The sequence below is a fragment of the Ursus maritimus genome, unplaced genomic scaffold, assembly GCF_017311325.1.
Source record: "Ursus maritimus isolate PB19 unplaced genomic scaffold, ASM1731132v1 scaffold_19, whole genome shotgun sequence".
NCBI classification, from domain to species: Eukaryota; Metazoa; Chordata; class Mammalia; order Carnivora; family Ursidae; genus Ursus; species Ursus maritimus.
Window position 1 is genome coordinate 7,154,422 of NW_024424341.1, and position 13,489 is coordinate 7,167,910.

Sequence of the window (13,489 nt, forward strand, 5' to 3'; positions counted from 1 at the left end):
CCTGCCTAGGCTGACCCCAGACTGGGTTTCAGGCCGTGGTGGGGGTGGGAAGGAAAGCCCCCAAGCTGGACGCCGAGGTCGGTGCTGGAGTCCAGTGGGAAGGGCTGAGTCAAGAAGTCCCTAAGCCCCTGGGCTTCCAGCTCCAGCACTGGCTGTGGGCAATTCTGCCACGTTTCTGGCAGATTCCTACTGCCAATGACTGCGACCCACCCTGAACCATGGACGGCAGAGGACTGGACCTTGAGCCGTGAAAAAGGCTTCTTTCAGGTTTCAAAACCCATCAAAGTTCTTTTTACTGATCTACATTGCCCTCGGTGAAATGGAAGGTGGGTATGATGCACACAGGGGCTCGCTCTGGACCACGCCGGTCTGCCCTCCCACAGGAACAGCGCTGGCCGTGGGCCCCGCTGCGCAGCAAGGTGGGAGGCGGAAGGCTGCTCCCTTCCACAGCTTCTCTGCTCCGCAGCCTGACAGCCTGGACCCAGGTCGCGGGCCCTCGATTCTATTCACTGGGTGGGGGCAGGGGGTCCATCTCAGGCGCCACTCTGGCTGCCACGTCACCTCTGGGGAAGGTGATGAATCCTGGACACGTTGGCTTGGAGAACTGCAAATCTCTTGGTGGCCGTGCGCACCAACTCCTTCCAGAGACCTCAGGGGAGTGTCGCGAGGGTCACAAGACAGAATCAGGCATGGCGAGTGCTCGGCGCCAGCTGTCAGGGTCTGCCTGCTCACGTGTCCTGAAGCCAGGCAATGGCTCTGCCCGCTTCCCTCTCTCCCCTCCCTGGTGGTATTAGAGGGGCCCTCCTGGGTGCCTAGCTTTTAGGAGTGGTGCCCTCTCTAGGTCACAGCCAGACTTCCGTGGCCCTGTTGAGGCTCTAAGGGAGGTCTGGTCTGCACTCCCCGTGAGTCGGCGGGGACAGAAGAGCATCCGGAATCCGAAGATGAGCTCTCCGAGCTTTTGGACACAAGCTCTTGGACCTTTGGTTAGGAGATGTGGGGTGAACCGTGAGAGTGTAAACAGCGTGGGTGTCCTAGAGGGGTTGCTGCTGATCAGAGCCCCAGCGATGGCTCTGAATGTCACTGAGTGGGGCCCAGTGTCCGACACCATCGTGGATGCTCCGTGGGTATGACACACCTTTTCTGTACGATGCCCCTGGAGTAGGATGTGTGATTCCCTTACGCCTGGTTTACAGATGAGCACATGGAAGGACAGGGGAAGGTCTCACTCCGGACAGACAGGCCTGGTGTCTGCCCAGCTGGGGAACTGAACAGAGAAATTCACATCAGGGAATTTTTCAGACAGCCTCGAGAGGAAGTGGGGATGTTGAGAAGGAAAAGCAGCAGCAGGAAACAGCCTGCTTGCCGGTGGGGGGTGGAGCTCTCTTTGACGTGGAAGGGTAAGTTTCCAATAAATCAGAAACTTGACCTCTGACCACCATTGTCTGACGGGGGCGAACACTCCTCTAAGTTCCGTTTGTACCAGTCTTTGGGATCTTTCTAAAGATATGATGAGCCTCTCCCATTTTGTCTGCTGAATCTAGGGGCTGTGATACCCATTTTACTCAAGACTCTTGATTTCCAGGGTCGTAAGCCCAACTTGAACTGGCTTAAGCAAAAGGGAAGTGCGTTTCTCCACATCGGCAGAAGGGGGCCATCGACTCCCCCAACAGCAGCCTGGCACTCCTGCCCAGAAATCTTGCGGGGGGCACACGGGGCTTAGCTTAGCCTGTCCGGTGCCCACCCCTGGACCGCACAGTGTGTTGGGAGCTTTGGGGAGAAGGGAGAGCCGGGCAGACACCCCACCTGCAGTCCGCCGCAGCGGAGGGATTCCCTGGTGCAAATGCCGACGGCGTGATTTCCCGCGTTATCAGCTGCCAGATACCGCGGTCAAGAAGGCACTGTCGTCCAGGTCCATTGAGCAGACGTTTATTGAGCACCTACTAAGTGCAAGGCACTGTGCTAGGTGCCAGGGGAAATACAAAGAGTGAACACAGACGGTCCCTGCCCGCGAGGAGCTCACAGTCTAGAAAGGGAGGTGAGACACGGTACACAATCAGCGGCGGTGACACCAGCCGGCGCGGCGAGTGCCGAAAGCCAGACACAAGTGCTGTGGGTCACAGAGCGCCATGGGGTTGTTTCTGGTCAGAAGCATGGGCAAGGGTACAAAGGGGACGCAGGCGGGGCCTTCGAGGGGGAAGCCACTTGGGAGAAAGGGCATCTCTAGCAGAGGAAAGACGTGCACGGAGGCAGGAGCCCACGGGTAACTGCGGGAATGTGTGGGCTGCAGTGCGCGACCGCAGAAGGGCTACTCAAAGTGGGAAGTCACGAGTGGCCACGGGGTGGACGGCACAGATACGACACTCGGGAGGGCTGGGCTTGCTGCTCTGGTCGTGAGGCACTGAAGATCACTGAACAGAGATACGGGTGTGACCAGCAATGTGGTTCTGGAAGATAAATCTGGGAGCACTGTGGAGTCTGGGAGGGAGAGGTGGGCTGACTGGTCACGGGCCGCTGCCCCCGGGAGGCCCTGACAGCATGACTGGTGGGTGCTGGCAGGACAAGGACAAGGGGGGGACTTTGTGGCAGGGTGGGGATGGAAAGCGAGGGACAGATGCAGGGGGTGGCCTGGGGAGGAAGTCTGAGGACGTCACAGGGCTTCCAGCTGAGCTAGAAACACACTCCTGCACTGCCCAGTGGGGACACGGGGAGCTAGGGAAGTTACGGGGGAGGAAAGCCGGGGTTAGAGAGCCCTAAGGGAGAGTACACTATCTCACCATGTGGTCCCCCGATAGCCTGCGTGGGAAACACCCAGGGAGTTGGCCGAATGTTCCGATTTCCACGCTTTACTCCAGGGCCACCGAATAAACAGCTCTGGGGGCTGTGCCCAGTAATCGCAATTTTTAGTAAGAGCTGCCCTCCCCACCACTGAGTTCCATGGCTGGTCCAAAGTTTGAGAACCACCTGTCAAGAAAGAAAAGGGTCTCAAGGACTGGCCTTCCAGTAAAAGAAGAGAAAGGAATGAAGAACATTTGGGAGGGAAATCTCAGAAAATGGGGAAAATAAGGACAACCATATCAAATACTCTGGTCACTGAGTGTGGACACGAAGATGGAAGATTGAGAAAAGGCCTCTGAATTCAGTAACTATGTGGTCCCTGGTGACTTCTCCTAGACTATTTCCACGCGGTGGGATGAGGGCCAAGTTTGCAATACAGAAGTAAAGAGCGAGAAGGTGAGGGAGAGCGGCAATGCATGGAGAGGGTTCTTAGGAGAAAGCAGGGGATGTTCGTGAAGGATCTGCAGTGTAACAACGGGGATAATGGGGAGGTAGGTCATGAAGAAACAAACGGCATGAGGCAGAGTGGCTGCCGGAAGAGAGCACGGTTGGGACAGGAGAGGGACACGGCAGTGCTGGTAGAGAGCTGCAAGTAGGAAGGCCACATCTCGGAGGTGCCTGGACGGGGCAGGCTGGGAGCTGAGGGAGAACGGTGCCCAGGCCCAAACTTAGGGGGCCCAGTGCCTGGGGCATCTCCTGTGATGGAGGAGGGTGCTTGGGAGCACGGCTTTCTCCGTGAATCATATTCCACAAGTGCCACCACGAACCTAAGGAAGCAAGACCCCAGCCCTCCTCTCAGGGACCAAAAGCTGCAGTAGGCCTGAGTCCCTGGCGAGACTTCCAAGCCACAGCGGAGCCCGCCAGACACAGCTGACCCGTCATCCAGGAGATGACGGCTGAGATGCCCGCCTGCCGTCCTCTAGCCCGCAGCCTACAGGGTCTCAAACACAGGCTACTGCACGGAAAGGTCAAACAAGGCTTTTTTCTCCCGGCGAAGGCAGCCGGGGCCTGGGGAAGAAGGCAGGCTCGGGACTCATCCTGTCTCCCCACCTACTTAAATCTCTAACCCCGGACCACCTCTCTCTGAGCAGCAGACACCCGTCTGCTGCCGGAGGGGGCATCCCCTGCCCTGCCCCCTCCTTCGAGGAAGGCCAGCAAGGACAGGAGGCAGAGCCGGGACACGACCGCCCCGAGGAGTGGCAGAATGAGGAAGCATTGCTGCCGAGGCCTCCAAGGTGGCTCGGAGACCCCCCGCTGGGGGCAGACCACGGAAGAAACACTGGAGCGGCGTCCACACGGAGCCTGGTATTAAGAGAAGGTGGAGAACAAGGAAGGACTCTTTTTTTTAATGGTTTGAAAATGGAGTTTTTAAATTTTCAAGTTTCACAAAGAACTGTGACTTCTGTGTTATAATTTATCAAGGGAATTAACCCACTTAGTTGCCTGCATCCTTCCTTCCCGTACCCTAGAAAGAGGAAAGGGGCAGGTAGAGCCCTCAGAAACAATACTAAGAATACGGAGGCTTAGATAACCCAAAGGTCTAGGGTCAAGTCACTTCTAGGGTCTAGGACACTCTGGAATCCCCGGTCTAGCCAGCCCCACATGGCGTCACTGGAGGCGCCGTCCTCTTCCAGGAAGACCTGTGTGGCTAAGCCTGGGCCAGCAAGGTTTACTGCTGGGTCCTTCTCTGCAAATAGGAGAAACGCTGGATTGGCAAGGCTGTCAGACCAAACCTCAGCCCGGAAGATCAGAGTCACTGCGAGACAGCCCTAGCCCTCACACGTCTGCCACGCTTTCACAAACCACCAGTTCTGAAGCTGAGGCACAGGGGCTGTGACTGAGTCACTTCCTGCCCACCTCAAGTCTCCTACCTCCTCCACATCCACAGCTGGGCGGGTGACGCTGGCCACCTGCCCCGAAGTGGTGGCCGACGACCAGTTCCTCGTCAGGAGGCATCTTAAAGGCATCGGGAGAGAAAACATGATTGAAATACAAGTCCAGCCACCTGGAGGACTCTGGATTCGTCCCCTGAGGGAAGCAGGGGTTGTATACACCTGGAGAGCGCCTCCCAGGGAGCCACCAGCTCTGCTCGTGGCCAAACAAAGTCGAAGAACAGACCGGCCCCAAGTCCTCGGTAGCTGTTTCTGGGGGCTAGGAGGGGCATGACCCACAGGGCAGACACGAAACTGACCGTGAGCAGCCTGGGAAGAGAACAGGTAGAAAATACAAAGCCCTTTGAAAGTCCAGAGAACGGTAAAGATGTTAATTACCCAGAAAAAGAACTTCACGGACACAGGATTTGAGCAACACTGAAAACACAACACTGAGATACCAATGCGGATGGACTCAGTGGAAGCACGGCTGAGGAGGACACTAAAATGACAAACACAAGGAAAATAAATAAGGGCCGAGCCCCCACGGCAGCTACTAATGCTATTTATTGGCTTGGGTCATTCTTGAGAATAGAAAACCACTTTTTGGCAAAGCTGCACAAACTTCGCATGGAGGCTGTGGACACAAAATTATGTAAGAACGGGGCTCTTCGTGAAACTTCCTCACATCCCACTGTAATCTTCAGAGGCTGAGGCATGACTTCTAGAGTCAGGCCAGGTATAGCGAGGCCTCAGCCTGGTAAGTGTGTCAGAGCACTGGATGAGGAGTCTGGTCCCTGCCCAGCTGCTCCGCAGCTGTGGACCTGGGTGTGTGTGGACGTGAGCACGCTGAGCCTCAGTTCCCTCTTCTGCAGGGTGGGAGGGGAAGGGAGGGTGGGACTACATGAGTTCTAGAGTTTCTTCTCGCCCTGACGTTCTGGGAGTCTAACTGGGCCCTGGTCATGAGCAACGGCTAGGCACAGTGCCATCTAGTGGCACCACCTGCCCCCTCTCACAAATGGCTCCAACAAGAGACCCATGGGAGCGAAACTCCTAGGACTCTAATTGCAGGGGTGAGGGCAGAGGAGGCTGGGGGGTGGCGAGCCCACTTCATGTTAGTGGATGTTACATAATCATCTCAAGAAAATATACTTTAAGAGGTCTTGCTTTCCCTAAGAAAGCAACTCTTTTTTTATTTAGAAAGGCTAATCATATCCATTTGTCAATATTTTCAGCTTTAAGGAAAATAGTTTAAAAAACATAAAAATGTAAATACACTCAAGAGTAACTGCTATTAAACAGTTCTGAACAGGCAGAAAATGTACTTTCCTTTTACAGAAAATGTTAAATCTGTAATAGCAGCATAATTTATATATAGAAAAAGCTGGTTTTGAAAACCCAGATTTTTTTATACACAAAACATCTGTTTTCTTTTCTATACACTACAACAGCATTTCCACTGGGAAATCGGTCTCTTCACATTACGTGGCTTCCTGCTGCCGCGGGGACACCAGCTGGAGCGGCTTCAGTCCAACACCATGGCAGACAGCGCGTTCAGGTCTTTCATGTACGGATGGGCCGCCAGTATCTGGTCGATTTTCAGTCTCTGCTCGGAGTCCGGGAAGATCTTCAGAAGGGCTTCCCTCAGCTCGCTGGTTTCCGCAGGAGACCTCTGTGCCGGCATGGGCACGCTCTGCTGCATGCTGGGAAGGTTCGGCAGGACTGGAAAGCGGGGCTGCTGAGGAAGCCAGTGGCTGGGTGGGGCGCCCTGAATCCGGGAGGGAGGCTGGTGACTGGTGCTGGCTGCCTGGGTGCCAGGGACTCTGAAGCTGGGGTCAAACATGCCCACATTTGGCAAAGCGTTGAGGAGGGGCTGCATATCTCTGTGAACAGAGTGAGTCTGGTGAGTTGGGTTAGAAGAGAAATGAGAAACCTGTCAAAAGTGGTCTGCTGCTGACCTCGAGGCTGTGCTGCTGCTCGGCTTCTGAAAGCAAGAGGCCCAGAGAGCGGTCCCCGTGGCCTGGTCACGATGGGGACGGAGAGCCCCCCACGAGCTACCCCACCCTCCTAGGTCTGCAGCTACGAGAATGGACCCCAGCCAACTGTTGGCGCTAAGCCTGGGTTTGCCAGAATCACCTGAGAGCTTTCAAGGGATGCAGACAACAGGGTCTTACTCTTCTGGACTCCAATTCTGTGTGGGGCCCTGGTTGAAAGGGCTTAGAAAAAAGAACTCCTTTGGGGAGGCAGCCACTTCTGATGCCTCTACTCCCTCCCCCTTCTCCCCTCCCCGTCTGGGCGAGGTGTTGGCACCCACAACCTATATGTTCGTGGGTGTGTGTGTTTATGTGTGTGTAAAGGGCATTTGTCTTGTTAAGAAGCTTCCCAGGTGACTCGGACTTGCAGCTGAGAAATGGGGCTGGATGAACACTTTTCCCAACTTCAAAAGCTCAACTAACTTCAAAAGTTAGACCCTCTGTGAGGGGTTATTATTAACTTCTTACTCAATGAGTTAACACATTGTAAGAGTGGTTAGGTGTGCAGGCAGGACGGACCCTGCTGCCATGCTGCTGAGGTGTGGAAGGAGCCAGAGAACTCTCTTTCCATTAAGTCTGACCCATGGGCCTTGATCCTTGCACACAGGCACCAGGTCTTAAAAGCCCAGTGGAGATGCAACGACACTAGGCAGCTGTTAAAGTGGCTGCCATTCCCTCGTGTAGGTAGAGAGGCAGAACCTTGGGAAGTAAGCCCTCCTCTACGTAATAAAACCCAAAGGCTCAAAAGAGAAATGATTCGTAAGACCCAGGAGCTGAAATCCTGCTGGTCTCCTCTGTACAAATACCTCTGTGTGAACTACCCCCAAATCCAAACCTAGAAAGCCGATGGGACCCGGTTATAAGTAAAAAAGACCAGCTGTCCATCACTGGGTCAAATTAAGGGCCAGCTGGGCACACACAGAACACTTTAGTGAACAATGTCCAATACCTGAGAATTCTGAAAATAGAAACAACCACCAGCAACATATCTTCAAAACAACAAAATTAAAACCCAAACTACAACAAAGAAAACCTAAACTATCAAATCAGTTTCAGATGAATATGAAATACTGGCTTCTCCATTCAGTGGAGAGGGAGTCAGTTCCCCAGGCAGTGATTCCTGAGTAAGTAAATAACTGGAGCATAACAAATTAAAAAAGCAAATGATTTTGGAAAATGAATATAAAAGGACATTCACACACAACGAACCTAAGTGGCATTTGCTAGTAAGTGACCGCCCCCAAAATCTGCTTCGTCTTTTTAGACCTACAGAGAGTCTGGCTCCCATCCTCTCCTAGGATTAAAACCAGAAGGACCACAAATGAAGATCTGGTCTTTGAGGTGTGTGCTTGATTCATTTTCATATTTATTACACCACCACTCAGTCTAAGGCTAAGGAAATTCAAAGTGCCCTCTTCAGTTCTTCAGAGACCTCACTAACCCTAAAGCACGAAGAACTGAACCAAGTTTGTAAATACAGAACAACGTGAAAAAGCAAATACCTAAGGAAGACCTCCTTCCGAAGAAAGTCTTCTAAGCGAGGTCCGCTTCTTCCCAGAGGGTCATCAGGAACCATAAATATGTCCCCAACGAAGGTATACTGAAGCAATCTACAACACAGAGTGTGATTATAATGCTGGAGAAAACGTGAAGCTGTTACTGCCGCAGGAACTGAGAAGAAAGGAGCAGTGGCCACCTAATTCCAAGACAACAGTCACCTATAAAATTAGAGGGCTGCTTCACTGCCGAACGGAAAAAAACCGACATCCAACTGAAACCATCTGAATTTCTCTCTTACAAATTCGGTGAAGTAAGAGACTTTTATCGGTTGGCCCTCACATTTCTTATGGAGACTTGCAGATTTTTTATCTGGGATTGGGAAGCAGCTGCTTCTCCTAATAAACTCTGAAAACAAGATTTAAAAGACTGTCAGCTTAGGACACAACAGGTGCTCAAAAGGTTTTACTTTTGAATAGTTGTGTGTACAGGCAAACCCACTGAAGAGAACCTCTTAAAACAACAAAACAATATGATCTATGAGGAAAGAAAATCTGAGATCAGCATGATTTAGTAAGTTTGGGCTAGATGTAAAAAAGAAAAAAAGGCCACCAGCTTGTGTTTGTTGTTCAGACCTCAGTTTCTGCTTTGTTTTTTGAGTTCTGAAAGCAATGGGCTGGTGTACAAACGTGAGTCCTGACTGCATTTAGACCTTTCATACACAGAGGAGTGTCCAATAAATACTGACAGTGAGTCCAGGGCAAAGATCCAACAGAAACATGTCCTAGGAGAGTAATGGCTTGTTAACTGTGCCCAGAAGGTCAGAGACTGATTCTCAGCTCCACGGTCACCAATAGCTTATTAACAGCATGTGAGTCAAAATGCATAGAGTAATTAACTCACACCCGGGCCTTATAGCAAAGAATTTTTCTCTAAAATCCTCTAATGATTTAGCAAAATACGAATATCAGACAAGGCGCAACTGTGGAACCCCAACAGAGGTAAATACCCAGTTACACCTGTTACATACTACTTATGCACAGCTTGAGGTATGCTGAGTCCTGTTTTTAGATCTGTGGCGTACGGCACCCCTCCCTGGAGCCATCACAGCCTGGCGCTGTGGGGTAACTTGATCAGATGATGCTTAACAGGAAGTCCTGGAAGGCAGCGTTCACTGATCTTCAGGCAGGTGGACACATTCAGAGTATCATCACAGACCAAACACATCTGTGAATGCTCAACTCTTGACTTTATTCTGGATGATATTCAAACACGTTTTCAATATATACGATTAAACTGTGATGGTAAATGGCCCCGAAAAGCATCACAGATTAAAAAGCACAAATACTCTTCCCACTCCCGAGAAGTGAAAACTCAATCAGCAGGTTGATTTTGGTTGGTCCCATCCTCTTACTGGAGTCACAGCTGTCATTACACCCAACCTTCGTATTTCCTGGCTGCTTCAGGCACGGATGCCTAGTGAGTTGCCGCAGTCTCCCCTGGCATCAGGGCAAGGCCCGGGTAGGAAGCCATTTCTGCTCCACTACACTGCTAACAAGAGTTAACTACGCCATAAACACGTGCCTCCTGCCTCCTGTGAGGGAACACCGATCTCTCGAAGACACCCTGTAGCCACCGCAGCATGCCCATACATCACCCGCTGGGTTTGCGGCTTTGTACTGGGACCCCCACTTACCCAGAGGGGCCAGCCATAGTCTTGGACAGGGATGGGAACGGGGAGCACAGTGTTATGATACTTTGGTTCCCTAAACTGCTTTCTGCGGGGCCAAGGTGGACACAAAACCAAACCAAACAATAAACAACAAAAAACACTTAACCAAAGACAAAGAAGAAAATATTACCTTTTTGTAATAATTTCTCTCCAAGAGAGTGACTCAGTCACAAATTCTCTGAAGTTATCATTTGTTACAATTATGCCACCAGTTTTGTCCGCTAAGTGTAGTAGAAACCTATAGTAATATAAGAGGTTAAAATGGGCAAGTAGGCATTCTGGCTTACAGAAGCTATAAGAAAACAGAAGGATGTCCTCTTCACAGAAAAATCACCGAAGAATTTAACTATGGCTAGGAGGTAGAAAAGTTAAGCCCTTGTCAGCTGAAGATCAATCTGAATACTGAATACCTCTGAAATTATTAGTGTGATTATAAATGAAGGTTTGGTTTTCATACAATATTATTCTCTTTTAAAAAATGGTCTCAACCAGGATTTACACATTTTTCTAGAAAAGCTGTATTATCAATAGATAGTGGTCATCAGATGATGCATGAGGACTAAAGTCAAGAATAACTTTGAGCTGACAAGCCTGTGAAATCACTATTCAAGTTTTGGTTGCTAAGCTACAGTACTCTGGTTCTAAGACGAGCTGCTTGACAAGTCAGCCTTGCATTAAAAAAAACAAAAACCCATAGGTTCACATCGTCTGCTCGGACGTGAGATGTCTAGAACTATCATTCTGTTTAGCCCAGTTACAGACTGACTCAAATGCCATTTATGAGAAACTGCACTGGTGATAAGGAAGAGTAAGAATTCAATATTGAGAATTCTATTTCATTGCTGGAGATTATTCATGCTCAGACCCTCTTACTGAGAGATTTGTGAGGATAATAATGTTGAGTTTTATCTCTTAGGGTGACCGCATTTGTCTAAGGCAATGCAGACAAAGACGACAAAACAATACATTAAGAGAATCACTAGCAACGAAGGTGCGAACAACTGCTTTTACTAGTGACAGTGAATACTTCAAAGGAATTAAAAAACAAGCCTCATTAGTTTCAGAGGTCTTAGGACGCCTTTGATTTATTAGTGAATATTTTATAAACGATTCCTAGCTGGCATGAATTGTAAGTGGTGATGTTTGCTCAGAAGGTTATTAACAAAACCAATAAGGCTTCTGAGTGCACGTACCTTGAATCAAGACAGAGATCCATGTCTGCTAAAAGCCCCGAGTCATATAAATTAAGCACAAGCTTAGTTAGTCTGCATACTTGCACAGGCTTTCCAATCCTGCAGGTGTGCAGCCACGGTGTTAGAGATCCGAAGGTTCTTCACGAGCCCAGCTGCCCACCTGTCCCTCCACCCGAGCACTGTGGGGTCTGAGGCTAGTATCATGGAGCTGGAGTGGGACGTGGTCTCCCAGTACTTCCTCACTCCTGCCCCACCCTGACGTGCTGTTCTCCTGCCACTTCCTCTCACGATTTTCTCTCATGTCACCTCTGATTCTCCCCATCTGATCTGGTCTCTCATTCCAGCCTGGAGAAGGGCAAGGGGCTGTCAATGAGAAGGCCCTCTGAACCTTTTGCTGAAGCAATGTCTGCTGTCATCCCAAGCCTCCCTACCCCCACCGCCAAGCCCCTCTTCTCATCTCTCACCCATCTGACTCTCACTCACTAGTGTGGGTTACAAGCCAAACACTGTCTTCAACGTGGGGGGACCATTTTGGTGGAACGCTGGGGCAAAACCACCAGCACATTCCACAGGCTTCAAGCCAGAATACCGTAAAGGGGATGAATGCGGCAGTGGAAAGAACAAGAGGCCATTACTTAGGTTCCCAGACAGTGGAAGGACATTGCTACTACTGACTTCACTCCAAAGGGGGGGTTTGAAAAACTGGTTGTCATGCCACTGGTCATCTTTGGGACCTTCTCAAACTATTCAACCACAACAAAACTCCCCCCTATTATTTGTGTGCCTTCTTCTTTAGATCACAAACTCCTTACAGCAGGAAATGTGTCTGAATCACATGTGTTCCCAGAGCCTAGCTCTGTTCATTGTACTTGGCTGATGCTCAGTAAAGCTTTTAGAAAAAAAATGTGAAAGATGCAGATTAAAGGCTATTGTCGCCAATGCACTCACACCTGCTTTCTGAGTGACACACCAACCTAAGAAATGCAGCTTACTCCTATCACACTTTGGGTCAGCTGAGACCATCTTTTATTACATGGAAGAAAAATACTGAGGGCTCAGGTATGACAATGACAAACTAAGTCACTGGCCAAAATCAATCAGGAGGAGATAGATAATGTCTGAAAAGCATTCTTGAGGCTGCCACACTAAGACCAGACAAACTTTACTCGAACATTACTTTTAGTGTGCAACAAAAAAGAGAACTCAATGTCTGCTTTTACTTATGGATTCTCAGTCATGTTTTATTAAGAAACAAACAAACAAACATTCTAACTGAACAGATTTTAGGTAATGTTCCTAAATCCATACAGCAAAAAACAACCTTTACACTGAGTATATAACCTTAATGAGCATAAATATTGAAATTCTCAACCCCCTTGATCTATTAAGCCCTTCATGCCTGGGGGTCCAGGAGCGCCACAAACTGTCCAGTGGGGCAGGTGGCGGCTCCTCAGCACCCCGCCTCCACCCCAGGAAGGAAAACAGCCTTTCATACCTGTCATCATGAGATGCAATTCTCTCTCCAAAGACCATCCGGGCAGGAGTTAAAGACAGTATTCCAAGCTCCTGGAGCTGGGTTAAGAAGTGCTGTTCTGTTCATGGAATAAGTTGAATACACATTCAGAAAAAGGGTATCTTCCCAGATGTTTAAATAAATGAAAGTACCCCCAAATGTTTCACTTGGAGAGTTAGGAAAACCTTTACTGACTCAGGAAGACTCAATTTACTAACTCACTGGGAAGGAAAAAAAAAAATTATACTAAGCAACATACATACTTTTTAACATAAAAAGTGACCGTGGCTATTTTCTAAATATAAAAAGGTTCAACTCGTCTGCTCCTGAAATTAAGAGTAAACCATAAACCTGTATTTAATGAACCCTATCATCCAGAACTTTTTCACACCCACATCACAAGCAGTAGGACAGAGACAGTGATGACACAAGTCCCAGAGAGAGGGTGGGGGCGGGACAGGAAATAGGGTTGGAAGCAGAAGGAGTGGCAGGGACATGCGGCTCTGCCCCATCCCAAGGAAGGCCTGTGTGGTTCCCATTCCAAGAGTCTGTCAAAATATCCCTCTAGCTGGCACTGTACCCAACCTCTCTCAGTTATCTGCACGAACCTTTACTGATTTTCATGGGAGTGAGTCATGACAGAGAAGAAAAGAGGGTCAGAGCCAAACTGCAGAGAACGGGTCAACAGGCAAAAAGCAGCTAAAAGTTCAGGGTGAGAGAGTAGCCCCTGCAACGGTACTCACCACTGGCTTAGACTGAAACACCCACCCAGTGTTTTACTGTCCTAGAGGTGAATAGCACGGAGGGCTCGCAAG

The 13,489-nt window shown here is 49.8% G+C and overlaps 1 protein-coding gene across 2 annotated transcripts in view; it reads right to left on the bottom strand.

Moving 5' to 3' along the window:
• Positions 1–1,910: 1,910 nt before the first annotated feature.
• The window catches only part of N4BP1 (NEDD4 binding protein 1), a 46,827-nt gene continuing 35,248 nt past the window's right edge, over positions 1,911–13,489 (bottom strand). The window contains exons 4-7 of one of the 2 annotated variants that reach the window (XM_040633265.1): positions 12,657–12,753; positions 10,099–10,206; positions 8,242–8,349; positions 1,911–6,589 (exon numbers count right to left, since the gene is read on the bottom strand). In XM_040633265.1, the coding sequence (XP_040489199.1) occupies positions 6,232–6,589; positions 8,242–8,349; positions 10,099–10,206; positions 12,657–12,753 (671 nt within the window). In that variant the 3' untranslated portion in view covers positions 1,911–6,231. The remainder of the gene's footprint in view (positions 6,590–8,241; positions 8,350–10,098; positions 10,207–12,656; positions 12,754–13,489) is intronic. The other variant, XM_040633266.1, reaches the window with a different exon arrangement.